Below are 27,647 nucleotides of genomic sequence, written 5' to 3' on the forward strand. Positions count from 1 at the left end.
AGTGCCGCGGTGAAAATATAGTGAAAATATCTGCACAATTGAAGCACATTACCGCAACGTACAGTACGTATGAAGTGTCGATGGTCAATGTAAATCCAGGTTCGAGCAGCCTGTGTCAACAATCCATAAGACGCCACTGATCCCGCTGTAAAAAAACTGGCCATTTACAGAGGTGGGCATTTCGTTGATTGATATTGAGAAAAGATCCAACAGTCATCGACGCCCGTTTTAGTGACGAATGATGGGAAACTTCGAAAAACTGACAGGCTAATCAGTAAGCATTGATGGAAGTTCATCACTGGGATTGTCATAATAGGTCAGTAGCCTACTGACGGACCTATCAGTCTGTTACTGACGGACAACCATTTTTCTGACAACTGATGCAAAAACGCGCTCTGATTAGAATAGTGTAATGTAACCCTTAAAAGTTGTTGTCAAATCAAAAAACACATCCAATTTTTTAAAATGAACATTTCATATGTTAATATAAACAAAAACAATCAATACAGAAAAAAAAAGGGGGGGGGGGGGGGGCAGTACATTGTTTTCAGATTGAGAGTTTAGGGCACCTGCCAGACAGCTGTCCACTATTGAGTGTGCAGCATTTTAAAACAGGTTCCACAAGGTATACAATATACTATTACATCTCTAGTATTAATTCAAACCGGTGTCGCCTGCTCCGAGGGCCTCAACATACCTGTATGGTGCGGGTGTTCTACCAATGAACTAAACCACTATCCCAAGTTCCCAATATCAACATAAAAAAAATTGAATTTTTTTAAGGTTGTCAAACTATTTAAATGAAAAGAACCATCTCCAGGATTTTTGTTGTTTGTTTTTCATCAGAGTATCAAAATTGTGTGCTGACCAAGTTGGTGGACTGATTCATTAATTGATTGAAAAACAAACAAACAGATTCATCGATTATTAATTCATTACAGCTCCAAAATTGAAAAATGTGAAATCCATCAAATGATCTATCTGTCATATATGGACAATATTGTGCTATTATAATTTTGGTCTTAGCTCTAATATACCCTATAGCCAAATGTTGATGTTTGGCTAACAATAGTTCTAGTTTAACGATAATGTACATTGCCAAGTGTTTTGTGGCATACATCTCTTTATAAAGCTACCCAAAACAAAAAGCCATCTGATATCAGATTTCTCTTGTGCTTCTGCAACTCTTCGACGAATTGTTCCGACAGGCTGGAGGGATGAAAAGGCTTTCTGTGGCTAATTGGTGACTAAATCCTTCCTTCCCTTCTGTCTAACAATCCCCACGCAGGACCAGACTTCTACTCCATACATACATACATACACGTAAAGGCAACTTTCCTATTTAATGTTGTGAAGTTTCCACAAGGAAAGTATTTTTCTTCATCAACAACAAATATGACAATCAGAACAGCCCGTCCAGATCGAGCAACACATTTTCGTCGTCTGCATTGTCTCAAAAAGGTGGGTGTTTATCATTCAGCTTACCAATTGTATACTGCCTATTTAATGCTTATAATGTTTATTTCTTAAATTAGCAGTGTTTTTATTTCATTATTTTCTCATTATTTCCCAAATTACAATTAAACTACAAAACAAAACAAAAAAATAGCTTGGTGGTGAAAGAAATAATCCAATGATTATTCTGCATTGTATTTAGCCAGAACTCAGTTGCGATCTCAAAGCAAGAGATCTCTTTTCTTTCAAGAAATGTGTCTGTGCTCTGATTTATTGCCATAATATGAATCTCTGTGGCTGTCATTTGCAGTTGGATGCCATTGTGGTGGACATGCAGGACCCAAAAAGTGGGCTTAAAGGCTCCGAGCAGAAACTCAACGTCACCACCATTCCGCATGTCATTGCTGGTAAGGCACCAAAACTACAATCTTAGGCCAACACTTCCAAAGCTGTCATTAAATCCTTTGTTATGGTCTTTCCTTCCAGTATTTCTAATTCTAATATCACAAGATAATATTGACAAAGTAAAAAAGATGTTCAATATAAAACACAATGACTTGAAAGAACTATTATTGGGCAGCATATGTGAATTAATAGACAGATGCTGTGCCTGTTTGATTATCATCAACTGCACTTCCTTTCATGTCTGTCTAAGAAAATGTGGAAGAAGTTTATTCACTGTAATTCTGGGGGAAATGTGCAGAATATTTAAGATCATTGATGATGATGTTATCTCTGGAATAAAGTTTGTAAGCCAAAAAATCCATATTCATCATCCTCACTATGATTAGGGACAATTATCTCATTCACTCCCATTTTGACTGAAGCAACCCCCTTCGCTCCCGGCTGTTTTACTGGACTTGGACTGATTTTGAAAGGCCCACAGAATATTGTGTTCTACTGCTATAAAAACATGGAACCTACCAAAAGAAAGATTATAGAGTCTCTTCTTTCGTCAAGAAAAAAAAAAGAAAGTATATTGGTATCGGTTTCTGTTTTGGAGCAATTTAGCATTACAATATAGCTAAGTTTAATCAATATTCAAATTCCTGGTGAAAACACTGGCAAAAAGATATTGTTGCAACATGGCCCTTGGCTGATCTCTTATACTCTGCTGCCACCTGCTGGCCATTTTTAATAACTACTTTTATAATAATAACTACTTTTGTAATAATTACTTCAAGCCTCCTCTTCAGGTCAGAAGTTGTCTCAAAGCCTTCTGTATGCACTTGCATAAAAAAAATAAATAAAAAAAAAACGTGTAAATATGTTTTTGGGAGTGAAGGACAAAGTATTGAAAAACATGTTTACACGTTTTCTGTGGGTTTGAATGAATTAAGTGGAAGTGGAGCAAAGATCATTTCACTCTTCAGCTTGTAAAATACGCTATTTAATATAGAAATGAAATAAAATAATAGAATATCAACATTATTATCACCGAAATAAAATGCTTCCACAGGATGACAGCATGACCGCTTTATTTCTGTGTCATATATTTCGCTTTTGTGTATACATTGTTCATTGTCTCGTTAAAGCTATTGCATCACTAAACTGTTCTTTTCAGCAAGAAAAATTGGGTTTACTACGAGAATCTAATACTATATGTAATCAACATCACCTTTCATGATTGCATTCTAGCAAGCTGAGAGTGAACACAAGCTGCCACGGCTGTCTAAGCTCCTACCACGGGCTAAATAAGGAAGAGCTCAAATTGGATGAGAATTGAGAACTTCTTTGGAAGCCAAACGGGGGTTTTAATCTGGTCTAAGATCAGGGGGCATAAGGTCAACCTAGTCACACGTCACATTGTTGTCTGAAATACTGGATACATTTTATTTGCACATATACACAGAGGTAATGAAATAATCTGATGAAAATATGTCTTTTGTGATCCTACAGAATTATTAAAACTAGTAATAGTATAAATATTTTTTCTACGCAAGCTTTTGAGACAATCAGTGCAAATCCGCAACTCTCTGGGTTTCACTTTATTTGCTCTGGTTTAGTATTTCAGCAATTTTTTTTTGTCCTGTCAATCCCAAACAGGTCAAGACATCATTGCATGGATTGCTAATAAGATGAAGATGACTGTAGAAGGTACATGGAATAAAAAGACTTCAATTTGGCAACAAGCCTGTCATTTATGAAAGGGTGTAATATATATGCAAGTACCTTTTGTCATCCTTCTGTCTGTCTTGTAGAAGCCCAGGCCTTTGGCACCATGTTAGTGGCCTACGGTTACATCTATGCCCTGCAGAACCACAAGAAACTGGTCATGTGCAATGACAGCAGCCTTTACCGCTTCCAGGTAGATAAACATCAAGATACTTGCATAAGTTCATAATTATTGTCAGTTGTCAAAAGGACACAAAAAGAGTGTGGAGCCCAGTGAAGTGTGTGTGTGTGCTTGTACAGCAGAATGTGAGTCACTCTTATAAATCAAACCAGTAGAATAGAAGAAGAGCGTTTTATTACCCGACTCTGTTCAGCATCTATGTCACAACTGACAGTATTGCCCTGCAGGCCAAAATTGATTGGTTCGCGAGGACAAGTCCCCAATGAGCATCTGTCAGCCTCACTTTTCCTGCTCCATTTATGTGTTTTGGTTTGTGGGGTATTTGTATGTTTTCTTACAAAATACATACAGATAAGATGGATTTTTATTATAAGCTAATTTAAGTGAAAGCTGTTAAAACATCCACATGCTCACACAGGAGTTGTTGTCAGTTCAGTTCAGTAATTTTGTTGACAGAAAAAAAAAGTATTTTTTTTTATGTTTTTACTTTTGTACTTCAGTACATTGTCTTTTACTTAAGTAAATGAGTTGAATCAGTCCCTCAACGTTTACCAGAGTGTATTTTAAGTACAGAGCGAGAGTTCTTTTGCCACCTATGCCTTTAACTCTTTCACTGCCAGCCCAATTAAAGTTTTTTTTTTTTTTTTTAATGTTTATATCCGTCAATGGCACTGAATGAGTTAACCAGTCGGCTTGTATGCGGGTCAGCATGTTGGAAGCAGCAAACCTAGTTTTCAGCGCAACTAAGTCTTATTTTTACACCCAGTGGATGTAAACTGCAAATCCACAGAGTTGTGTCAAAAACTGGAAAAGAACTCTGTATTGTATTCTCTTGCCAGATGAATGTGTGCAACTGTGCATGTCAACATACTGACTGAAAACGTTCTCATTGTATTCCCAATGTTTCTAGACTCCATACTTTTGGCCGACACAGAAATGGGTTGCAGATGACACTGACTATGGTGGGTGAACCAGTAACTGTATGTTGAAAGTATACCGCAGCTCGAATGAGTAACCATAACTGAAACATGTCGATCACCATTTGCATATAGGAGTGTTATTATTCAGCAAAAAAAATTTGGTCTATCTTATGTTACCGAGATATTGCTGGCATCGGGCTGAAATCTTGAACAATATTTTTGAATAATGCAAACAATTTTTGATAATATTGTATTTTGTTGGTTTTAGCCATTTACCTGGCAAAGAGAAACATCCGCAAGAAAGGCATGTTGGAACCCTATGAACAGGTACAGAACGTGACTTCATGGTCCTTATTTTGGCATAAAATCGTCTTTTTGTCTCATTTATTGCAATTCATGTCATTTTGTGAGTTGATTGTTTTAATGTGATTAATATCTAAGTGCAATGGATTGAAATGAGAAAGTGGCCACTTCAATTTGAGGAGCGTAACTGTGAGCACTTGTCGCAACTGAGCTCGTCTGTTGCTCTTGACTTTGTTATTAAAGTAATGGTTCAGGACAAAAAAGGCCACTTTTTAACTTGCTGCATCCTTCTTCAAAACAGGCGCATTACAACCGTCTGCATAAATGGCTGTTCCACAAATGGGACTTTATCATGATGCAGGCCACCGAGCAGTACACGTATGTGATTCCATTTGACAACTTATTTCACAAGCAGTAGTTTGGTTCAGTTTGTTCAAAGGCAAATGTGAGCTTGACAAAGGCGGAAGAATGGTCAACAGGTGCCACGATAACACTGTCGCCCGGCCATTTCTATGACGTGTGTTCAGGGCTGGTCGAGAGCGAAAGAAGCCAGATCGTGTTGTGTTCGATTGCCAGGAGAGAGCTTACTGGATTGTGAACAGGCCACCGGTCAGTGTCTATATGTATGGAAATCAAATATAAATGACACGCCACCATACAAAATGTACCTTTTGTACAAATATGTTTTCATATGTATGTGTCCAGCGTCGTACTCATAGCGCCTTGGATATTGGTCCAGACCGCCTTATGGATCCCAACACAGCTGAGGTAAACAGGTCAGTTTTCACTCATGAACGAACGATACATATTAACGTCAGCTTTTAAAAAAAATGTATTTATTTATTGTCTTACTTTCTTGCAACAGACCAGAAACCCACATATGATTGGTGTCAATTGAAATGCATTTAAACATTAAGTATAACATGTAATGTCTTATTTCACGTAGCCAATCAATGAGGGCATTGATTGATCAGGCAAATTAAGACAATTGAATACAATTGATCTCCGATTTTGCATAAAATGCCAAATATTGGCCGATCCTGATCCAGCCGATCAGATCGGTGTAAAGTCTAATCATCATTGTGTCTTCGAAGTGAATTTGAAATTGTAAGAGTATGTTTCAAGCTTACAGTTAACTGAAAAATGAAACAAGATGTGTTTTCCTCCATTATTATTTGTTTTTATTAGTGTTTCTCATTCTGACTGTGTTAATGCACCTTCACAAATGTGACCCAAGAGCACTTAACTGCAACAAGTGAGCCTAATGTGTGTGTGTGTGTGGGTTTTTTTAAGACGGTATCTACACTTTTTCTGCTCCCACTAATTCATTCACTTTGCTTTGTTGCTTTCTTTTCTTTCAGGTTTCCTTTTAAAATGACGATGAGAGTGACACTTTTCTAGTCGTGTGAATTCCCATCTATGTACAATACTAGATGACATAGAAAAATGTATTCAATAGTGTTCCATTATTTTTCTTTACTTTTCTAGAAATTACAGTAGTTTAGCTCATGGTCCCAAAATTATATTTGTTAATTACTCAACACCTTGTGTGTGTTTTGTCAGTTAGTTGTCTGTGTGTGGACCAATTCAAATCAAGTTTTTGCTTTGTTATATAATATGTATTTTTCTTTCAGAAAATCACATTTGACCAGTACAGACGCATGGTAAGTATTAAGCGGTGGGTTTTTACAACAATGTTGTTATATTGTGTCTTAAGAGATCATTGAAGGCAAGTGACGTCAACGAGAACTTGGAAAAGACACAAAACAGCAGCCCAAATGTTTTTATAAACAGATTCAAAAGCTACATAATGATCATATTACAGTTTTCAAATGGTGAATGGTCACAATTTTGTGTTGAATTGAGTGTCTGTTATAGAGTATTGCTGAAGTTTTATGTCTGCAAATGACGTTTTGTCTTTTATTCTAGAACATGTTCTACCAACAAGCCATCATGAGGTCGAAAGTCAAATCAAGTGTGTCTCTTGGAGCGTAAGTTCTTGCAAAATTTGTTCTATTTGGAGGTTTTCCTTTGAATGATACCTTTGGCTAGGTTTAATTACCGTATTTTCCGCACTATAAGGCGCACCTCATTATAAGGCGCACCGTCAATGAATGACGTATTTTAAAACTTTTTCAATATATAAGTCGCTACAGTAGAGGCTGGGGTTACGTTATGCATCCATTAGATGGTGCTGCGCTAAAGGGAATGTCAACAAAACAGTCAGATAGGTCAGTCAAACTTTATTAATAGATTACAAACCCGCTTTCTGACAACTCCATTCACTCCCAAAATGAATGAACAGCTGTTTTATTACTTTCTCTGAGTTAAAGTATTAGTATTAGCTAGCGATCCAAGATGGCGGGATCTTATGCGCATGCGCGTCACCGATCGTGCAGGGTCACCGATAGTGTCTTGACAGCGAGACCTGTCGCGGCTCAATATTGATCCATTTATAAGGCACACCGGATTATAAGGCGCATGGCCAGCTTTTCAAAAAATTGAAGGCTTTTAGGTGCGCCTTATAGTGCGGAAAATACGGTACATACCGATGTACACTAGTATCAGGATACTTATAGTCTAGCATTATAGTACAAAGGGCAGCAGAATATATTAAACCAGAACAATTTTGAAACATCTCTATACAATTTCTATTCATAAATTACTCATCTCTTAATAATTGTGTCTCAACAGACTGGTCAAGTACGTCACAACCTACAAAAACCATGATCCCTTTCTGGCACCCTGCCACCCCAGCAACCCCTGGCAGACAGACAACGACTCGTACTGGTGTCTCAATATGAGAAGGTGAGAGAATCACTGCAGATCATGTGCAATACATACTACATTCTGTACAAAAATACAAATAAAAGCATGCTGCTGAGATAAGCGTGAATATATGACAGAGTTTATTGTGAACAGGGTTGACGTACCGACGAAAATGCGAGTCGAGCGGTGGTCCTTCAGCTTGTTTGAGTTACTGACTGATCTGCGAGGCAGGGACGACTTCAAGGTCTTCCTCAAGAAGGAGTTTAGCGGTATGTTATTACATTGGCTTTAATATTACTTTTGGACTGAGAATTTTCCAGTTGATTAATGACTGTGTTTTACCATTCCCTGTGCTTCTGAGCCATTTTGCTAACATTTTAATACTCTTACACTTGTAATTCTGTTTATCTTAGGGGAGAATTTAGCATTCTGGGAAGCAGCTGAGGAGCTAAAGTGGGGAACTGCAGCTTCCATGTCAACTAAAGCTGAGACCATCTTCAAGTAAGACAAAAAAAAAAAATACATTTTGGAAATCAAGTTGGAGCACAGTTTAATAGTGACATGCCAAGCAAAAAAAAAAAAAAAAAAGCCTTTGTTGTAATATAACTGCAAAACTGCCAACAGTAGTTTTTTTTTTTTGTGGTTAATATTACAGCAATAAAATGTAGGGATGTAACAATAACAGTCGGCAATATCATAATACCGAAATATTAAAACTGCCACAATATCGTTGTCATCATGTCACAATAAAAGCGGCACATCTGTTAAAAAAATAAAAAAAATAAAAGTCTAGTTTATTTCCGTGTGTGTAGTTGTAGCACCCTCTGGTGGCTAGTTTTTTTTTGTTTTTTTTTTGTTTTTTTTGCTGCTTAATTTTCACAAGTTATGTTTTGGCCCTTCTATGTTTAAAATTCACACTAATCGTTGGATGAAGCAGAACGTAATATGCTTGTGAACCGAGTCAATATGTGGAGGAACTCAATGTGTGCGTGCATTAGCAAGCAAGTGCCTTAATATTAAGTGTTATTAGAGACAGCAGGTTGTTTATATGCATTGCTGTTATGTACAGAAGCACAATATTGTGTTGTTTTTTCAGTATGAGCTCTTTTTTAATTTTTTTACAATAATATGACCTCTTTTTTTATATCACAAACCTCCCCACAATATTGTGATAATTATCACATTGTGACCTTCATATTGTGGTAATATGGTATTGTGATGTTTGGATATCGTTCCATCCCTAATTAAATGGTTTAGAAACAATGTGAGACACATGCATTTTAAATCCCTTTAAATGGAAAAGAAATGCATTCTGAATTTGACATACCAGTGAGAAGAGTGCTGTTACTGATTACGCCAAATTTGAGTAATTTAAGATTCCAAGATTCAAAACCCCCAACCTCAGAAATGTGAGGCAAATGCAATCCTACAAATTCAATCTAAATACACTGCATTTTTTTTTTTTTTTTTTTTTTTTTTAAATCTGAACCTGAAATTGATATTAATTAAGGTTAGGCATTGTTCTTCTTATGCTAGCTAAATACAGAAGGCAATTGGAAATGAGAAAACCTAATGACCCAGAGTCATCACTGAAGTGTTTTCATTTTTTCCATTTCTTTCCTTTGTGTTCAGGACCTTTCTGGCCCCCGGCGCCCCCCGCTGGATCAACATTGATGGCAGGACTATGGGTCTGACTGTGAAAGGCCTGGACCATCCTCACCGCTATGTGCTGGAGGCTGCGCAGACACACGTCTTCTTGCTCATGAAAAAGGTGACCACATATCGTTTGCATCCATATGGATGACTTCTGACTGTTTTGTTTTTTTTGAAAGAGAATTGAGCAGCGTTGTGATGTTGCTTCATTCATTCATTCATTCATTCATTCATTCATTCATTCATTCATTCATTCATTCTCCTTGTGAACTTGAATACATGAAGTTGTATTGCAAATGAATGGAAAAATATCACAAGTCATGCTGCTTTTTTTGTAGAATAGTAATTGATAACTACCCTTTCAATGTGCGGCCAATTTTTGCAACATACAATAAAAATGGAATGCAGTAGTACACCAGTGCAAACATGCACCCGTCCATATCTGAAGCGTTTATCCTCACGAGTGTCAACAACTTGACAACCAACACAATTACTTGCCAGTGTCAATCACAACTGAGGATTTTTATCTTTGTAAAGAGAGATTTTTGTTTGTCCTTGATGTGGTTAGATTATATCGTTTACTAAATTAAGCAAAGGCCATTTATCGCATGTGCCATCTTTTATTCAGGACACTTTCTTCCGCTACCTGAAGTCGCCGGTGTACAAGGACATCCAGAAAAAGGCATTGAACCCGGAGTCTCATAATTTCAGGTTAGCATTAATACTGTATACTTTATGTAATCAGGGCCAATTGTTGCCACGATCGTGGCATCTTGAAAAGCACAAATCCATTTTTTTTTTACTCCTCAAGATGGCACTCTTAGTTTGAAGATGCAAATGTAATGTAATCAATTTCCATTGTTACTCGCCTTATCTTTAAACCAAGAGCACCATCTAGAGGAGTAAAAAAAAAAAACTATCGCAAGTGCTTCATGAGGCTATATTTTATTGTCAAACCAAATGAACGTGAATCTAATCCTGTTTCCATTTCAATGCAGTCAAGCCCAGTTAGAACAAAACGCTCAGAACCGAAGCCCAGGTATTCATCCCATCATCCTTTGGAAGCAAGAAGAGGAGGAGAAGGCGAAGGCTGCTGCTGCCTCTGCCCCCATCGATGTCAAGGCCATGATGAGTAAAATTGACAGAAAGAAATAATGCATGTGTCGGCAAATGGTGCGCTACTACATGAATCATTTCTATTCTGGAATGATGGCAGAACATTTTTGTAATGCAATAACTATTTTCTTGAACCTGTAAATTCAGCAGCAATTAAGTCTGTCTGGTGTTGCTGAATTGAATGGCATCTTAACTTATACTACAAAATATATAGGTCATCCCAAAATTATTTGGTGAAAAATCCATCCATTATCTGTACCATTTATCAATTTCCTTACTAAAATACTTGATACAATTGTGCCCGGTGTCAATAGTTCTGTGTTTTACTTGTGCTGGTAGACATGATACTATGTTGGAACACTGTGAAAATGGTATCAAACTGTTATCAATTGTCTGTGTCTTAATGCTGTAAAATACAATACGTGTTCTTGATAGTTTTCGTCAAATTGCACTTGACAGCAATATACGGTATGTTCAGTTTAGAGGTGCATTGAAGCTCCCGAAATGTAAGATTTTTACAAAACTCATAATTGACTTTCTTTCTGCGATGAGAAAAAAGAAACAAATACCACTGTCCAATTTCTATCTGTGTAAATATGTTATAAACAAGTAATGTACCTATTGTATAAAATTTATGAAGGTTTGAACATTGAGAATGTTTAAACGAGAGAAATGTGAGAAAATGTAAATGACTCTGTGAGAAAAGTGTGTAAACTGTGTGGTAAGGGGTTTTCGAGCCATAAAACATTTATAATAAATGTAAAACATAAAGCTAACCATTTCATTACAATTTCATTTATTGTGGGTATTTTTTGGAGCCTAACTCCAGCGGAAAATGAGGGAACTCTGTACATCTACTATACAAAGGATATAAAAAGTAATAGCGTAACTCAAGACAGACTGCTTATCAAACATTCTTTTGACCTGAAAAGTAAGACTCGAGGTCACCATGCAAACAACGGAACAGCAGATAAGTTCAAAACATTTTCTCCTTTAATGTGATCTATAACCTGTGCAATACTAATTTTGGAGGGACGTCCGTCCAGTTCTTGGTAACACGACAACACTGTTCTGCCGATTCTCTCCTCATGATGCTGACTGTCTTCACTGTATTCCTTGGTTTATTTAGTCATTCATTCATGCCTTGGAAATTATTTTGCACGCATCTCCTGACTAATATCTTTGAATAAAGCGAACCCTTTGATGCTGTGGAAGCTCTCTGCAGACCACAGTGTGTTCTGTAAGACAGAACAAAAATGGCAGGAAAAGCATGCTAGAAAAAAAAAAAGGTATTTCAACAGGGGAGTGGAGACTTTTTAGATCCATTGCATACATTCAGTAAATTAAGACTGTCATGGAAAATGTTATTTCAGGCGTACATTTGGAAAAGTGAAACTCAAAGAATCACGATACACAAAGTGAAATATTTCATGATTTTATTTTATTTTTTTTTATATAATTTTGATTGTTTGCAAGCAAACCACATCCCCAATTTCTTGATCAAGAATTTGTAATATTACATCAGAAATAATCAAAATTATATTCAATACAGAAATTAGGTAAGAATTTGGCTTTCTTCAAAATATTTTCATTTTATGTGTTAAACATCGTTTTAGGGTGAAGCTTTATTTCATAAAATCTATGGCAAGAACTCAGTCGGCATGATGGCCAGAATTTTTCAACAGGCAAATTTGAATTGATAATGCTGTATACTTAATTACATTTCATCAAAAATATATGATTTAGCTATATAAAAAGGCAGTAGCTACAGTATAAGGGTGCATTCTTAGACTTGTAGTACCGGTAGCGGGTTCTGATGGATGTAAACGATCTTTAGGGCAAATGGTGTATTTAAAAAAAAATAAAAAATAAAAAATGGCAATTTAGTTCATTTGCGTTAATGTGCATTCATGTTTTTGGGGTGCAAAATGAAATGTGGCTCCAAATATCAGTGGCAAATTCCATGATCGTTCTGACCTAGAAATATACTCCGAGTGGTGTTAAGACGTCAGAGTGCATTCCAAACGCACCCTAATTGGCCAATAAAGATGTTTCTGATTGTGAGAATAGACATTTTGTATCGTCAGATGTTATTTGGTCATGCCAGACAGCCAACTGAGCTTAAATAAAGATGGGGCGGTTGTGTCTTCTTCTTCTGCCATCTGTCGAAAGAGGCTACCTGGCCGGAAGCTTTCCTGACTGTCTGCTGAAGAGGATGGCTGCAAAAAAAGGGAAAAAAAAAGAAAAGAAAAAACATTTCATTTGTCATCTTAAGCGTTGAAATAAACAAAAATACAATATAACCCCTATTGCTGTGATTTAGTACAATTCCCTTTCAGGGGAAGTACTTCCTTCTCATTCTAAATGCAATCTACTGAGCAGCTTTGTTGTTGCAAACTACATCAACTACAACAACAAAATATCATAGAGCCACACCGTATAATCCGTGAAAACTTAGTCAACTATGAACATAGAGACACCAATTACCTGTACAAGGCCCACTATGTGTTTTGGATTGCACAGTATATAATCATTTGATTAAAAAAAAAAAATAAAAATAAATAAATAAATAAAAATAATAATAATAATAATAATAATATATATATATATATATATATATATATATATATATATATATATATATATATAATCTTTTTGCTTTTTTTGTAACTTAGTAGTTAGATCATAATAGCCGTGTCTTAGAGACATTGCCAACACTTGGAGTTTACGAGCATGAGGATTTTGATAATAATAAAGCATAACAGCTAGGGGTGTTAAAAAAAAATCGATTCGGCGATATATCGCGATACTACATCGCGCGATTCTCGAATCGATTCAATAAAAAAAAATCGTTTTTTTTTTTTTTTAAGAGCTCAGAATTGTTCATTCGGTATTCAACGTCTTATCATCATTGCCTTTTTTTTTTTTTTTTTTTTTTTTTTTTGTGTGTGTGTGTGTGAGAGAATCGATTTTTAAACTTCCATTTTTAATGGAAAAATATTCAACAAAACGTCTGACTTCGGGTTAGGATTCACACCTTGAGCATGGAAGAATGTTATATGAACGGAACATTAAGCCTTAATATTTTATTTTAATGCTGTTCAAACATGAAACAGATTACAACCTCTATAAGACTGAAATTTCAGATAAATAAATCATACATTTTCATATAAATCTTACACTCTACAAGCTTACTGATTAGTATTTTCGAAATTTGAATGAAAAAAAATTGCAACAATCGACTTATAAATTCGTATCGGGATTAATCGGTATCGAATCGAATCGTGACCTGTGAATCGTGATACAAATCGAATCGTCAGGTACTAGGCAATTCACACCCCTAATAAAGCATTCCTTAGTTTTCACTCATCCAATTATACTCAATTTCAAATGAATTGCTAGAGGAAAGTCTGCAAATGCACCAAAGGAAAACTGCCCCTTGACTAACATTCCAACCAAACAAGCAAACACAAACACAAGCAGATTTGAAGCCACACTGATGAACTTGCCTGGCTGTCTCGTACTCAAAATGTCTGGGAATGTTGAACAGACCACAATTAAGTGGAATTAAACACAACAATGAAACATGGCAAATATGAAGCCAAACCATAATTGACAATGTTCCGCAGTGAGTTCAGTCAACTGAAAGCAGAAGTTGTCACTCACCAACTGGTGTGGTTCACTGGAGCATTTGCTGGTCGATTTTGATTTCTGCGCGTCAGACATGCTGAGAGGCAACAAGCCAAACCTGTGGAGGACAAAACCAATGGGTACTTGTGTCCCATTGTAACAACAGGTACATCTGGCCAGGCTTCCATTATACCTCTACAGTAGTGCCATCAGCTGGACAGCACATTGATGCAGTAATTCATGCAAAAGGAGGCCCAAGCAAGTAGATGTACTTAAAGGGCATTAAACACACATGTTAAAAAAACACTAACATTACATATGATCCCAGCTAACTCAATAATGCTCTCTGACATTTTAAGATTGCTTCACATAAGAACTGCAATTGGAGGATGCCAACACATTGTTGTATAGCTCTGCAGATCTTTAGATTTTACACCGCATATCAATGTTTGTAGGTGCTTTTAATTTTAAATGCATTGGGACATCAATAAAACATCATTGTAATTTTTGTTGATACTAACACAATATGTTCATGAGAAATAACATACATTTTTACATCATTTAAAATGTCAGTGTCCGCAGAAATTTCTTATCAGCACTCTATATGGACTCTATTTATTTATTTATTTATGAAAGTGATACTCAGCAAACCATCGACTGTCATTGTTCGTGTGACTCAGACCTGATTTGAGTGTTGGCCAATGGAAGGATGTTGTATGGCTCCTGAGTGTTTATGCTGCTGCTCCGCGGGGCAAACTGCTTCTCTGAACAAGTCACCAGCCCAAACAGCACCTGAACACAAACATTCCATGTACACAACATTAGCAAACAAATCTCTTGACCTCATTAAGTCCACCCTATTGCTACATATTTATTGATGTCAAAAGTGCAGCACCGATGTTCTTTGGGAAAGCCGATTGAGGTTTGCATTCAGTGGTGGTGTGAAGACATCCAGGTCAAAAGGGTCAATGTGGCTCTCCAGCCAATCACACACCTCCTGCATCCTGAAAGGCACAACACTTTTTAGATCCTTTTGGATGACTCCACTCACCAGCTCCTTGATCATGTGCTCTCAAATGAAACTTAACAACATGTGCAACTATTTTTATTCATGTTTAAAAAAAATGACAACAATGAGTAAGTGTATTTTTGAAAGTTGTTTTAAAACATTACTTTACTGGGTTTAATTTTGTGGTTAGAAAGTCGTGTCTGTAGTGTTTGCCACTTTATAGGTGCCTGTAGGAAAAGGTCAGGTGCAAATCATGCCATTGTCATATTATCAGACACATTCTCTTCAAACTATTTGTTATTTATTTGCTAGCAACATCTGTAACTATATATAATAATGCCATCAGCTCACCATAACAGCCTACCTTATAATGGGATGCTTATTTTGACAAGCGTTTTCCACCGATCTGATTGTCAATATCTGATTGCCAATAGTTTGCATAATTTGTTCATCTTGTGAACAGCTCTAATGTCATCATTTGCCCGTCCGATTTGTGAATTGAGACATTACAGCAACTGTGTTTCCCAGATATATGTTCATCGGTGGTGCCACAAATTCATTTTGGCCACCACTGATCAATTTTGGTACTTATTACCTGTCATTATGCAACCATTGTATTTCGTGTTCTGTGATGATATTGTGTTGCCTCGTGTGGTCCCTTTTTGTGGCTTCTAATTGTTGTTATATGTTGTAAATGTTTAAGTTTTAGAATTGCCGTACTGGTCGTGTCGTCACAGCACTCACTCTCTGTGCTGTCTTGATTGTATTTTTGTGTATTTTCGCTTGGAAACACCATTCCATGTTGGGAAAAACCTACATACAGTCAGGATATTCTGAGTTTAGCATTATGCCGCAAAAACACGACTACAGATGGTAATTAACCCCCCCAGTTCCTACCCATGAATGTTCCCAATAACGCTTAAGCCCCCCCCCAAGGTTTATTGTGTGCATACTGCAATTATAATGGATGTGTATGTTGCCTCTAACATCTACTCTACTGTGTTACCTGTGGTCTTGATGGGATTTGGAGGTCTTGCCGTCTTCCATATTGGAAGACAAAGTAGTGTTAAGATAACGAAGGTCAAACATCAGCTGCAATGCTCTGTTTTGTGTCATTGGGAATGCACCTTCCTGAAAGCAGACCCCCGCTGCATCGTGAATGACGAAATTATACTTTCATTCCAGCATCATCATTTTTGAGAACTTTGTGGGAGTGCTGTGCTTTTGTGAGTTACCCTGGGTGCTCTCTGTGTGAGGCTTTGGTAGTGTTGCAATGCTTGATCCAGGCAGGCTTGCAGAAGCTCCTGCAGGGTGGGTTGTGGCAAGGCATGACCACCCACCCTGTTCACCTCAACACACAGCTCGAAGAGCAGTGACTGGACGAACAAAGATGGCTGCCGAAGGTATAATGAAAGATGAATCTCAACTTACTTTTAATGTTTTCAGTCTGAAATTTATTGAAGGTGAAGCCGAATGGCTGACCTGGACAGGAAGACGAATTTTGGACGTCACGCTGCTCCCCGACTCGGCCTCCTCTTGGATCTCGATTTCTTCCCAGTTGGTTGCATTTGTCAAGATGTCACCAGCGGAATCGGCATGAAGAGCTGTTCGAAACTCCTCCAGCAACCTCTGAAAAGTCAATGGACAGCATTCAAATCCCAATTTCATCATTTGGGGGGCTTTTTGCGGTGTAGGCTTACAAGACCCTGACGTACACCTCAACTATCAAACTTTATGGCCGTGTTTGTGCCGGTTTATATTATATTATATTAATTAAATTAAATTAAATTATATATTATATTATATATATATATATATATATATATATATATATATATATATATATATATACACACATATATATATACACAGTGCCTTCTTAGTGGTTTTGTCCTGAGAGTACATTGAAAAGCCACAATATCATGACCACCTGCAAAATCCAAACAAATCCTATGCATGCGCTGCATTAAGGGGATAGTTCGGATTTTTTGGCATGAATCTCTATTTCACCCTCACCTCTAGTGTGTGTGATGAACACTGACTTACCCTTGACAGCGTTCTGTGACACGAGTTCTGGTCCGGTGTTGGACGAGAGGAAAATAGTCTGGCAAGCTGGCTGGCGTCAAGTAAATAAAGCATTTTTCTTCTGCAAACAATTTGTGTTCAAAAGAGTGATACAGTTGCATCACAAAACTTCACCCTAAAAAAAAAAAAGGTCAGACTCCATTACCGCTGGGCACTATTTTTCTGTTCGTTCGTATCACTGCGCGTCGCCCTGTAGACAGCTGATAGTCGCACTGCAGACAGCTGATAGTCTCCCCCTTCCGCCTTCGAAAAGACAACTTGTAGATTAGTGCGTGTCTATCAACTGTATGCGGGGCGCCACGCAGTGATACGAACGAACAGAAAAGTAGTGTCGGCGGTAATGGAGTCTGACTTTTTTTTTTAGGAGAGAGTTTGTGATGCAAATGTATCACTCTTTTGAACACAAATTGTTTTCGGAGAAAAACGCTTTATTTACTTGACGCCAGCCCGAGCAAAACTGGACCAGAACTTGTGTCACAGAACTCTGTCAGTAAGACAGTGATGATCGCACACCACTGGAGGTGAGGATGAAATAGAGATTCATGTAAAAAAATCCAAACTATCCTTTTAACAATTCGGCCATGAAAATATAGTAATATTGAGTTTTGATTGCTCTTGTCAGGAACATATTCATTTAACAATGTGTTTATTGTGGTTGTAGTAGACATTACACTGACAAGTATTTTTAATATTTGTGTTGTGTCATTTAGCGACATGAGACTAAATATTGCTGACAGCTGCTATGATGTAGTCCAATTCGAAATCATAACAACCACATGTTGTGGCTGTTTAGAACTCGAGAATTGCAATCCAGTAAATCTGAGTTCAAACTGCACGTTAAAGTTTTGTTTAATGCGGCCTATTTTTAACACTTTTTGAGACAGAGCTAGAAATGCGAAAACAAAACTATAAAAGACAATTTTCGAAATGTGCTGACTTTTGAGAGAGTAGAGCTCCAAATACGGTAGGCCTCCATGCTGCAGTTGAGAAGCTCCTCCTTTAGTTCCGCCCACTTGGCTTGAGCAGCGCTAACCTGCGCAACCGTCTTTGCTCTGCCCAATTTCTTGCTCTGCCTGGGGGTCACTTTGGCTGTGGCCTCGCACCGGCGTTGTCCCAAAATGCAGTGTTTCAGATTGGGGCAGAGTTCCCCCATGGACTGGCACAGCCTCGCCATGAAAAGGACTGAATTGAGGCTGGCAGGGCTGGGATCTGGCGAAACTGTAGCTATTTCCGAACGGACGGCAGAGAGAATATGGTGAACGCAGGCCAGGCAGCCGTCTCGTAAAGCCTCCTCCACTGCCGGCGTGTCTGTGAAGCGGTTGAAGGAGGATGTTGATGAGCCCTCAGTAGGTCTTGATGTAACTGATATGGAGTCAGAACCTGTAGAGAAATTGTTTTTTTTAAATAATTTTTTTTTTTTTCATTTTAAGGCAATTTGTCATTGTAAAGATAAATGAGAAATCATACATTTGTCCTAAGATTCTTGCAAAAAGATTGCACATTTTTGCAAAATTGAAATAAACTTTCCATAGGCTAGGCAATTTGTGTCACTAGCTAAATATTCCAAGTTGGATGCATTGGATTGAGTATTAACTCATTCACTGCCAGTCATTATAGAAAATTTTTACATTTCCAATACTCACGTGATATTCCATTCAATAATTATATATAAACCGAATCTACCAAATAACAGAATAGACTCCCTACTTTTTGTCCCGTCCCGTTCTTTTATAATTGACAGCAGAAAAATGTAGGTTTGCCAAAATACAGCCATTTCTCCCATGGACTCTGAAACTGTGTTTATTTCCTATAAAATGGGGCAATGATGTCATCTACCGGTGGTTGGGCATCAGTAAAGTTGTTTCCAAGTTTGATATTTACAGTGGAGCATGCTCAGATTCGCCCCCATTTAGCACCGCTCTAAAAAATACAATTGACAAGTATACTTGTCAAAGGCAGTGAATGAGTTTTAATCAGACCACAGCATCAATATAACATTTTATTGTACTGTAACGCACCACAAGATTGATATTGCTGCAGTAGCTTAGAATGTATACGTAATGTAACGCTCTGACGAAAAATTGTCCTTTACAGCTGGATTTCTTTAATGTATACTGAAAATGAATTTCCTATAAAAAAAAAATAGTTTTCATCACTGGTAAGATCATAAATATGCTTGCGCTCAGGTAGCATATGATAGTGAAATTACACAAACGCATATGCAATATTGCTGGCGTCAGGCCAAAACCTCGTAAGTCACAATTTTGCAAATTAAATATTTTTTCAAAAATCTGAACTATTGTCATTGACATTCCACACGTGTGGGTTTGTTACAAATTATTGACCAATCAAAAGTGTTGAGAATGGTTTGGTCTCTTTGAGGATGCAATGTTAATTAATGGTTGAGCAAAAATGCCATTTTTGGGGTCTCCTGAAAAGCAACTATTTTGGAGGTACAGTTCAAGTTTTCGCCAGTGATATGCAACTTGCGCGAGCAGCACTTGTCAACATAACAAAGGAAGACAAACGGTAGCCCCCGTGGCCCATATGGCAGCAATTATCACATGGTTTGCTCACAATATCGCGGCTACGGCTATGGCAGTGGATGCAAGGTTGCCCATGGAGCTATTTGTGACAATTGTTGGACTCCCCAAACCTGGACAAGCGTCACTGAGTCGGAACGGAGGCTGGTCTCATGGGCCGGACGCTTTGCTCTCCCTCTATTTGCAGTAATCGCGGTTGGCTGGCATAAATGGAATCGCAATGGGTGTTGGTTGGCCTTATTAGGTTCACAGTTTAGTTTACATTCAGTAATGCGCGAGGGGAAAAAAAAAAAAAAAAAGCTCATGTTTTGCGTAAACTGGAACAGTTCTATTTCGACCCTGCTGACCTTCGCGCAGGACAATAAGAGTTATGCATACCCCAAAAAAGAAAAATATTCCGTTTTATTCCAACTGCATGAACAGTGACATGCTGTGTCTGCATTTATTCCATCCCTAAGCATCCGTGGGAGGTAAACATATGATGAGAGGATTGTATTGGGAATGTATGAGAACACAATTTTGTACAGCTGTGTAAATGGAATTTTTCCTTGTGTATAAAATGTGAAAATGACAATTAGCCTTAAAAACAAAACAAAACAAAACATAACTGATTAACAGCAACCCTAACCTGCGTCCGTGGATGGAAGGTAGTGCTGGAGGTCATCAAGCCGTGCTTTCAGCTTGGCATCCATGGAAGAGCAAAAGTTTTGAACGCAGGGTGTCAGGGCCTGGGTCTTCATGGCCAGACCACATCTTTGCTGTTGCTCCCCTCTCTCGGCCACACTGACCCAACCCGCATCACTGGGAAGATCCCCTGGAGACTCCGACCACAAATAGGAGGACACGTCCACTTCATACTGGGCCTCCCGGCTATTGGTGGTCTGTCCTTCAAGATCTTTCACAGCGGAGGTGAGGAGCTGCACCGAGCTCATTGAGATGCTTTCAGTTTCTTCTTTGGTGATAGCCTTGTGGAACAGTTCAAATGATTTATGAAATGTGACATTCAGACATTTTCATCTCTACTTTTACAATTATAAATGGTAACCTGTAAACGTTGAAGGAAGAGCTGTTGAAGGAAGTCATCCCAGATGGCCAGGCGCTGCTCCAGCAGCCGCTGGCACACAGTGTTCCAGTGCTGATTGATGGAGTCGGAGGACAGGAGGTCCCAAACAGCATCTCTAATGGCCGCCAGTCCCTTCAGGCTCTTCACATAGACCAGAAGGCTACCGACACCATGACAGATATCCTCCTTACATCTGAAAGCAGGTCGTATTAGGATGGCATGGAATACCAAATTACCAATCTAGATTTTTACCAAGCCTTTAGGTTTTCCCAAGTGAATAATAACAGGCTTAATAGCCTACTGATTAGAAAATCACATTACATAAAAATTACCACATCAAATGTAAACATGTTGCTGTTATTAGGCATAATATTAAATTGCAGTGCTCAACATAAATGAATAAAGCCTCTTGAATAATGAATGTTAGATGTAGCCTTTATACAACATTAAAAACATTTGTTAGGAAATATATATATCGTGTGTGCACAAATCACATTAGCAATTGATCACCCACATTTGTGGGAGTAGCTCATAGTCCCTACATTGAAAGAAGGAAAAGAAAAGAAACCGGAAGACAAGGTATACAGTATGTTCTCTAATAAATCTGTTGGTGTGTAGCGAGAATCATATTCCCTCTCTCAGGGTTTCTTATTCCTTATTATTGTCTGACTGATGCCTACGTATCAATCCACTGCTGTAAGGTGTCCTGCAGCTGCTCTCTCTGGATTGGCTGTGCCAGGGTGCGAAGTGTGGGCTGGAACTCTGTGACAGAGGGGGGCAAGTACTTGAACCAGCTGCCTGTACTTGTGTCTTCCTGAAGCACGTTCTTGCCTTTAGCTGCAGAGACGCACACAAGTGATAGGCGGGATTGTAGTTGTGTCCCAATTCTGGGCTTCATCATTCAGCAGCTGCATTTGAAGGCAGGTGACATCAGAACTTGGCATGACGGTTGTAATAATTCAAAGACTTCTTCAAAAGCTGGGCCACTACATGACTCTAATCTAACCCAGTATAAATTTCATGAAAAAATTGTACGGCCACAACTAAATGTTTCTTTTTAAAGTTGTATCCACATTGATCATTCATCATTGATCTTTTAATCAATCAAATTTTTATTTGGATTGCACCTTTCATGCTTTAAAAGCAACACAAGGTGCTTCACATAATACAATAATAAAAAAACGAAATAAAAACAAACAAAAACAACGCACTATGCACACTTTTTGTGCATCAGGTTAAATCCTTCCTTAAGGAATGGTTAGAACATGCAGTATAAAGCCCAGAAAACAGCAACTGTTATGTATTCCGTCAAGATTTTATACTGAAAAATGTAACTACATAAAAGTAATATTTTCTTAAAGGCTCCGGACAGGATGGCACACACCACCCAAAAAGGCTGAATTTAATGTAGGTCGCTGAAATGTGGGTTTGTTTTTTATGCAGGAAGAATTACCTACCAACATTTTAGATTATTTGCAAACCATTGCTATGTCATTAAATATATTTAAATATGGGCAGTGCAAATACAAGAAAGGGGTTTCAACTCATTTTAACATCCAACACTATGTGAAAGAAAGGGTGCATAGACAAAGCCTGTCCCTGTTGTGTGACAGTATGGATTTTTTTCAGATTCTATCAAAATATCAAAACAAAAGTATATTGAAAAACAAACAAACATTTGAGCATGACAGTGATTTTCAAGTAACACAATAACTGTTTTTTTCCTCCCAAAAACAAAGTGGATGTGAGGGGACCATAAAAAGAATGATAGCTTAGGGTTGTTAGAAAAAGTCGCCACACTCCTGTTCAAATGCACTATATTTATATTTATTTCCATAATTAGTTTGACCTATAATATGTACAACTTAAATTTTAAAAAATGACATGATTCGGAGAGGGACATAAAAATAAACAAGTGAAATAGTGTTGGTTTGTACACGTGTGCACACGCCCACTTAAAACCGGGGATGTGGCTGTGTTCTGAATAAACCAATCATTTTATGCGGACACTCACCCACTTAAATGCCATTTTAAATGCTTCGGATTAACCCAAATAAGGTTCAGCGTCTAATAGGCTCCCCTCCATGAGCTGGCACCTTACTGTGGAGGAGGGGTTTTTGTGTCCCAATGATCCGAGGAGCTATGTTGTCTGGGGCTTTATGCCCCTGGGAGGGTCACCCAGGGCAAACAGGTCCTAGGTGAGGGACCAGACTAAGCAAGGCTCATATTACCCCTTATGATGAATGATATAAATGGAATCACATTGCCCTTGCCCGGACGCAGGTCACCAGGGCCCCCTTCAGGCCTGGAGGCAGGGCTCGTTGGCGATCGCCTGGTGGCTCGGCCTGTCCCCTTGGGGCCTGCCCGGGCATAGCCCGAAGAGACAACATGGGTCCCCCTTCCCATGGGCTCACTACCGGTGGGCGGGGCCAAAGGGGTTGGTTGAAGAGTGGGCTGGGTGGAAGCCAAGGACGGAGACCTTGGCGGGTGGATCTCCGCGGCTATGGAAGCTGGCTCTTGGCTTGGGACATGGAATGTCTCCTGTCTGGTGGGGAAGGAGCCCCGAGCTGGTGTGTGAGGCCGAGCGGTTCCGACTAGCCATAGTCGGACTCGCCTCCACACATAGCTTGGGCTCTGGTAACAGTCCTCTCGAGAGGGGTTGGATTCCCTTCCACACTGGAGTTGCCCACGGCGAGAGGCGCAGAGCAGGTGTGGGCATACTTATTGCCCCCCGGCTCGGCGCCTGTGCGTTGGAGTTCACCCCGGTAGATGAGAGGGTAGCCTCCCTCAACCTTCGGTCCACCTTCGGGTGGGGGAAGGGGTCCTGACTGTTGTTTCTGCAGATGCACCAAACAGCAGTTCAGAGTACCCACCATTTTTGGAGTCCTTGGAGGGTGTGCTGAGAGCGCTCCCTCCGGGGACTCCCTTGTTCTGCTGGGGGACGAACAGGTGTGTGTATACTTTTATATCCACTGTAAAATAGCCAGAATTAATAAGATTAACAGCCTCTGATACTTAGTTTCTGGGGTATAATGCACTGGCGCCGCCCGAGCGGTATATATTTTTTGAAAGTTGCCCTCATTTGCGAGTGAAATGCTCGCACTGTCGAACCCCGAGTTGACAGCAAAAATAAAGAAATTGGCCTAACCATTCAAACATTGTTGGAACAGTTTGTTACTGCAACTGATTCTTTTTTTTAAATGTGATGTACTATACATTACATATCCATGGGATAGTGACTACGTAAAATGACTTACCGTAGACTGCAAAGACATGACTAATATTTACCTGCAGATGTAGAGGACGTGACATTTTCCAGGATGGAAAAGAGCAGGCCACAGCTGAGGGTTGATTCCCCAGCCCTGGGCACCCCTTCAGGGTGCGTGTAGAAAACAGCATACGCTTGAAACAAAGTGGTCACCAGCAGTTCCACGAGGCTGCACACCTGGGCCTTGATACCTGCACCTGAGGGGGAAAAAAAAACACGTTTTAGACGCATTCTAAAGTGTATACAATACATAGGGTGGATCACATGTCTATTAATTACAATGTTCCTAGCGCTTGAATGCTTCAACTGCTACCTGGAAGTTGATCGCATGCTTCAATGATCAGGAGCATCTCTTAAAGGGGCTTCAAGAAGCCACTATGGAGGAACTATAACAACAAACCATTGATGTTACCTTTGTGGAAAGTATTTTAAATCTTAAACAATGGCATATCAAAATAGGGGTGGGCGTGAACTTAAAATGAGGTAGTTAATTTTTTGTTTTGGTTGTTCCTTGATTATTTCAGTTTAATTTTTAGGGATGCATTGGCAGGTATTGCAAATATTGCAGTATCTTGGTTTTAAAATTCTCGAAAAACACATGGCTGTGAGTAGTGTTATATTAGCAGTCTGCATGTGTTACTACAGCATTTGTGTGTGAATATTTGTTATTTGAATGTACATCCCTGAGTTTTAATGCTAGTTCTTGCTAACCTGTCAACAGGGTTTTACATTGTGCCTTAAGAATAAGCTAGGAATTTTTGGGAACAAAGCTAAAACAAAGTATGTACTGTATTTAAATAGACAATGTATGTACTGAAATTAGTAGTGTGAAAAACATGTTGTTTATACAAAATTGTACTACCATGTTGGGGCTGATTGAGCAACTGATGGATGGAGGCCTTCCGCGCTAACAAGAAGTCTGCCAGTGCCTGGCGCGGGGAGCTGTCCTCCAGTAACATCGTGGACAGGAGGGCCTCGGCAATGGCCTGGTCCGACACTGCTCGACCCCGCAGCAGAGTCTTGCTGTCTAAAAGAATGGTGGACCTGGAAAAAAAAAAAAAAAACACACACACACACACACACACACACAACTTGGCTTATGTGAACAGTCCTTTTTGAGCAGGTCACTCTTCGGAAAAGGTGGCCACAAAAATAACCCTCTGGTTACTGAACGACCATCTCTCCTGAGCTACGGCTGCCAAAATTAGCCTTTGAGTCACAATAAAGGTAATTAAAGAAGTACAGTACAGTATAGTACCTGAAGTGGCCAGTTGTGGCTACTTGGCGCACAAGGATAGGGAAGCGGGTCAGGGCAGGACTGTAATGACCCCCTGTGGCAGCTTCCAACTGAAGGAGACTGTGCAGACGGCAACACAGCAGGTAGAGTCGAGTTGCCTGAAGGTACTGAGAGGCCTCCATGGCACTCCATATGCGCTCGGGAATCTCTAAGAGGAGCTTGATCTGAGAGGCCATGGTGTAAAAATTGTCCTGCCACTGCCTCTATTAGACAAAGACAAAGATATGGATGGATGGATTTGCAAGCATAGATAGTCAGTGTGGTTTATACTTTTTTCAATGTTGTCAGTCTTATTTTTCAAACGTTCACAGCGCAATTCAAATCAATTACATTTTTAAATGCTTAGCACTAAGCAGGCTTGATCCAGTTATTTTAAGGGTTATGACATCAAATCTTAAAGTGACAGTGTGTAACAGTGACCACGAGATGTGACATATAGAATGCAGCTGCAGCGCATGCAATCTGAAGCACGCATTTCGAAGCACGCACACGACAGTGGCTCAGAGAGACCACACTTCCTTCGTAAGTTGACCACCAGATCTAATTTTGTATGAGCGAACGAGCCTCTCGGTGCGCGACGGCGACTAGGCTGCCAGTGTGAAGCCCAGTGAGCGACGCCAAAAGACCAAGCGAGACGGATTTATCCGGAGCAGCTAGTAGAAGTTAGACGGAGCCATAGGCTGTAGTGGCTAACAAGAGCGGCTAGTGGGAGATGGTAGTAAAAAAAATAAATAAAAAAAGAGCAGAAGGTGATAAGCGATGGGAGCCTGAATCACGGGTCTCAACGACGAGCACCTGCAGGCCCCAATTGTGGAAGGTAAGCGGCGGTCGACCATTGGGTCCAACACGAAATGCAAGCACCACCAGGGCTAACTACGTTTGCGAAGTTGTCCTTGGGCATCTGTAGCAGGAAGATGGCAGCGAAACATGTCAGCCTCTAGTAAGGTGAAACTCCAGCCATGTAATATAATTAGTGATTACAAGACCTGCTACAATTATATTTAAAAAATTACATTCATATAATAGATCATGTAGTTTTTTTGTACATTACTGAAATCAATAGTGGGGTTTTAAACTAAATGAATTATTAGTTCACAATTAGATGGTGCTAAAGATTTACACAGTCAAACGTTATTCACTCCAAGTTAATGTAAATAATGTAAATGTATGTTCCAGACACTACTTTTTGCTCACTTGAAAAGTGGGTGGGTTCAAATAAAAGGCACACAGCCTTGAGTTGTTTAACGCTTGTACCATGAAATAAAAGCTAGAAATCTGAACTTCTGTCTCATGTTCATCTTTTGATCTGAAACCCAAATGACTTGAGTACAACAAAAAACAAAAGAATTGACCTTGTCGTTCCAATACTTTTTAGCGTATTTCTATTTGCTTTATGTTGGTTTGTTTTACTCTGCTGTCTCAGAGCCTGATTAGCATTGTCTCGTTACTATGACAACAAGGTTGATTCTTAAAGATATTTTTACGGCACACGAACGGTTACAATCATTAAAATGCTAAATGCAGATGTGTTTCATTTCTAATGGAATTTGCTCAATGTTTATGTGCCGCAAACAAAATTCATAGGAACACTAAGTTCGCTTCACCTCCGGAGTGCGGCTGTTGACGCACGCTTTGCCTTGTTTAAGCCGGTGGCAGTACTGATGCATGTCCTGGATGGACTGGACAACACTCGCCGAGCTTTGCCTCATCTCTCCGATGGTGTCCGCGGCGTCAATCAGATCCCGGTAGCGCTCGCCCACCATCTGTCTCAATTCCTCCTTCTTCTGCTCGATCTCCCCGCGGACTTTCCGCTCTATGCCGCGAATGTCCTCGGTGCTGTAACGCTCGAACAAGACCACCGGGTCCTTGATCTCCGATATCCGGAGAGACGGCGCCGGTTCATCAGTCATTGCTCCTCCAAAACAACTTGAACAGCTACAGGGAAACGTAACCCGGAAAAGCGAGTGAAGTACATTTCCGGTTTGTACGTCAGCAAATGATGACGCTTCTTCTTCATCATCATCATCAAATGCGGCAGACTGGGCACGTAAACTGCATTGCTGCCCTCCACTGGTCAAGTTATGAACACACGTCACGCACGCATACAACATAGCCAACACGTTTATATTTTTTTGATACTCTCAGCTGAATTTTATTTATACTTGTAAAGCACTTTAAAAAGATAACTCTACATTTTCCACAATTTCAGTTGCTATCGCCCAAGCTTTAATGTTATGGCT

The 27,647-nt window shown here is 39.2% G+C and overlaps 2 protein-coding genes across 4 annotated transcripts; one reads left to right on the forward strand and one right to left on the reverse strand.

Moving 5' to 3' along the window:
• The first annotated feature begins 567 nt into the window (after positions 1-567).
• On the forward strand, positions 568-11,726 carry rgs9a (regulator of G protein signaling 9a). Its single transcript, XM_077533837.1, has 17 exons — positions 568-1,461; positions 1,766-1,862; positions 3,502-3,552; positions 3,657-3,763; positions 4,662-4,713; positions 4,940-4,998; positions 5,276-5,352; positions 5,502-5,583; positions 5,680-5,742; positions 6,609-6,638; positions 6,904-6,965; positions 7,669-7,782; positions 7,897-8,012; positions 8,157-8,244; positions 9,376-9,514; positions 10,025-10,107; positions 10,395-11,726. Exons 1-17 carry the CDS (start codon positions 1,396-1,398, stop codon positions 10,549-10,551), a joined length of 1,443 nt encoding a protein of 480 aa, XP_077389963.1. The 5' UTR covers positions 568-1,395; the 3' UTR covers positions 10,552-11,726.
• A 205-nt stretch (positions 11,727-11,931) lies between these two features.
• On the reverse strand, positions 11,932-27,406 carry cog1 (component of oligomeric golgi complex 1). Of its 3 annotated transcripts, XM_077533823.1 has the most exons (16): positions 27,012-27,406; positions 25,369-25,610; positions 24,973-25,154; positions 24,131-24,307; positions 21,523-21,679; positions 20,825-21,035; positions 20,408-20,744; positions 18,174-18,616; positions 16,634-16,780; positions 16,387-16,545; positions 16,158-16,282; positions 15,038-15,146; positions 14,825-14,934; positions 14,179-14,260; positions 14,022-14,045; positions 12,597-12,731 (listed from the first exon to the last, which is right to left on the reverse strand). In XM_077533823.1, exons 1-15 carry the CDS (start codon positions 27,315-27,317, stop codon positions 14,037-14,039), a joined length of 2,796 nt encoding a protein of 931 aa, XP_077389949.1. In that variant the 5' UTR covers positions 27,318-27,406; the 3' UTR covers positions 12,597-12,731; positions 14,022-14,036. The 3 variants fall into 3 exon arrangements, 2 of the variants coding, with proteins under 2 accessions (XP_077389939.1, XP_077389949.1); XM_077533813.1 differs by lacking the exon at positions 14,022-14,045 and having other exon boundaries at positions 11,932-12,731; positions 27,012-27,405; XR_013285316.1 differs by lacking the exons at positions 12,597-12,731; positions 14,022-14,045; positions 14,179-14,260; positions 14,825-14,934 and having other exon boundaries at positions 16,158-16,299.
• Between the last annotated feature and the right edge of the window lie 241 nt (positions 27,407-27,647).

This window comes from Festucalex cinctus, chromosome 1, assembly GCF_051991245.1.
Source record: "Festucalex cinctus isolate MCC-2025b chromosome 1, RoL_Fcin_1.0, whole genome shotgun sequence".
Classification (NCBI taxonomy): domain Eukaryota; kingdom Metazoa; phylum Chordata; class Actinopteri; order Syngnathiformes; family Syngnathidae; genus Festucalex; species Festucalex cinctus.

Coding starts and splice junctions, on each gene's coding strand:
- rgs9a (XM_077533837.1), top strand. CDS start 1,396: ATGACAATCAGAACAGCCCGTCCAGATCGAGCAACACATTTTCGTCGT. Junction 5,353..5,501: donor CAGGCCACCGAGCAGTACAC/GTATGTGATTCC, acceptor ACGTGTGTTCAG/GGCTGGTCGAGAGCGAAAGA. Junction 5,584..5,679: donor GGATTGTGAACAGGCCACCG/GTCAGTGTCTAT, acceptor GTATGTGTCCAG/CGTCGTACTCATAGCGCCTT.
- cog1 (XM_077533813.1), bottom strand. CDS start 27,317: ATGACTGATGAACCGGCGCCGTCTCTCCGGATATCGGAGATCAAGGAC. Junction 24,308..24,972: donor GCTCAATCAGCCCCAACATG/GTAGTACAATTT, acceptor TTTCCCCCTCAG/GTGCAGGTATCAAGGCCCAG. Junction 21,680..24,130: donor CACGTCCTCTACATCTGCAG/GTAAATATTAGT, acceptor GCGTCTCTGCAG/CTAAAGGCAAGAACGTGCTT.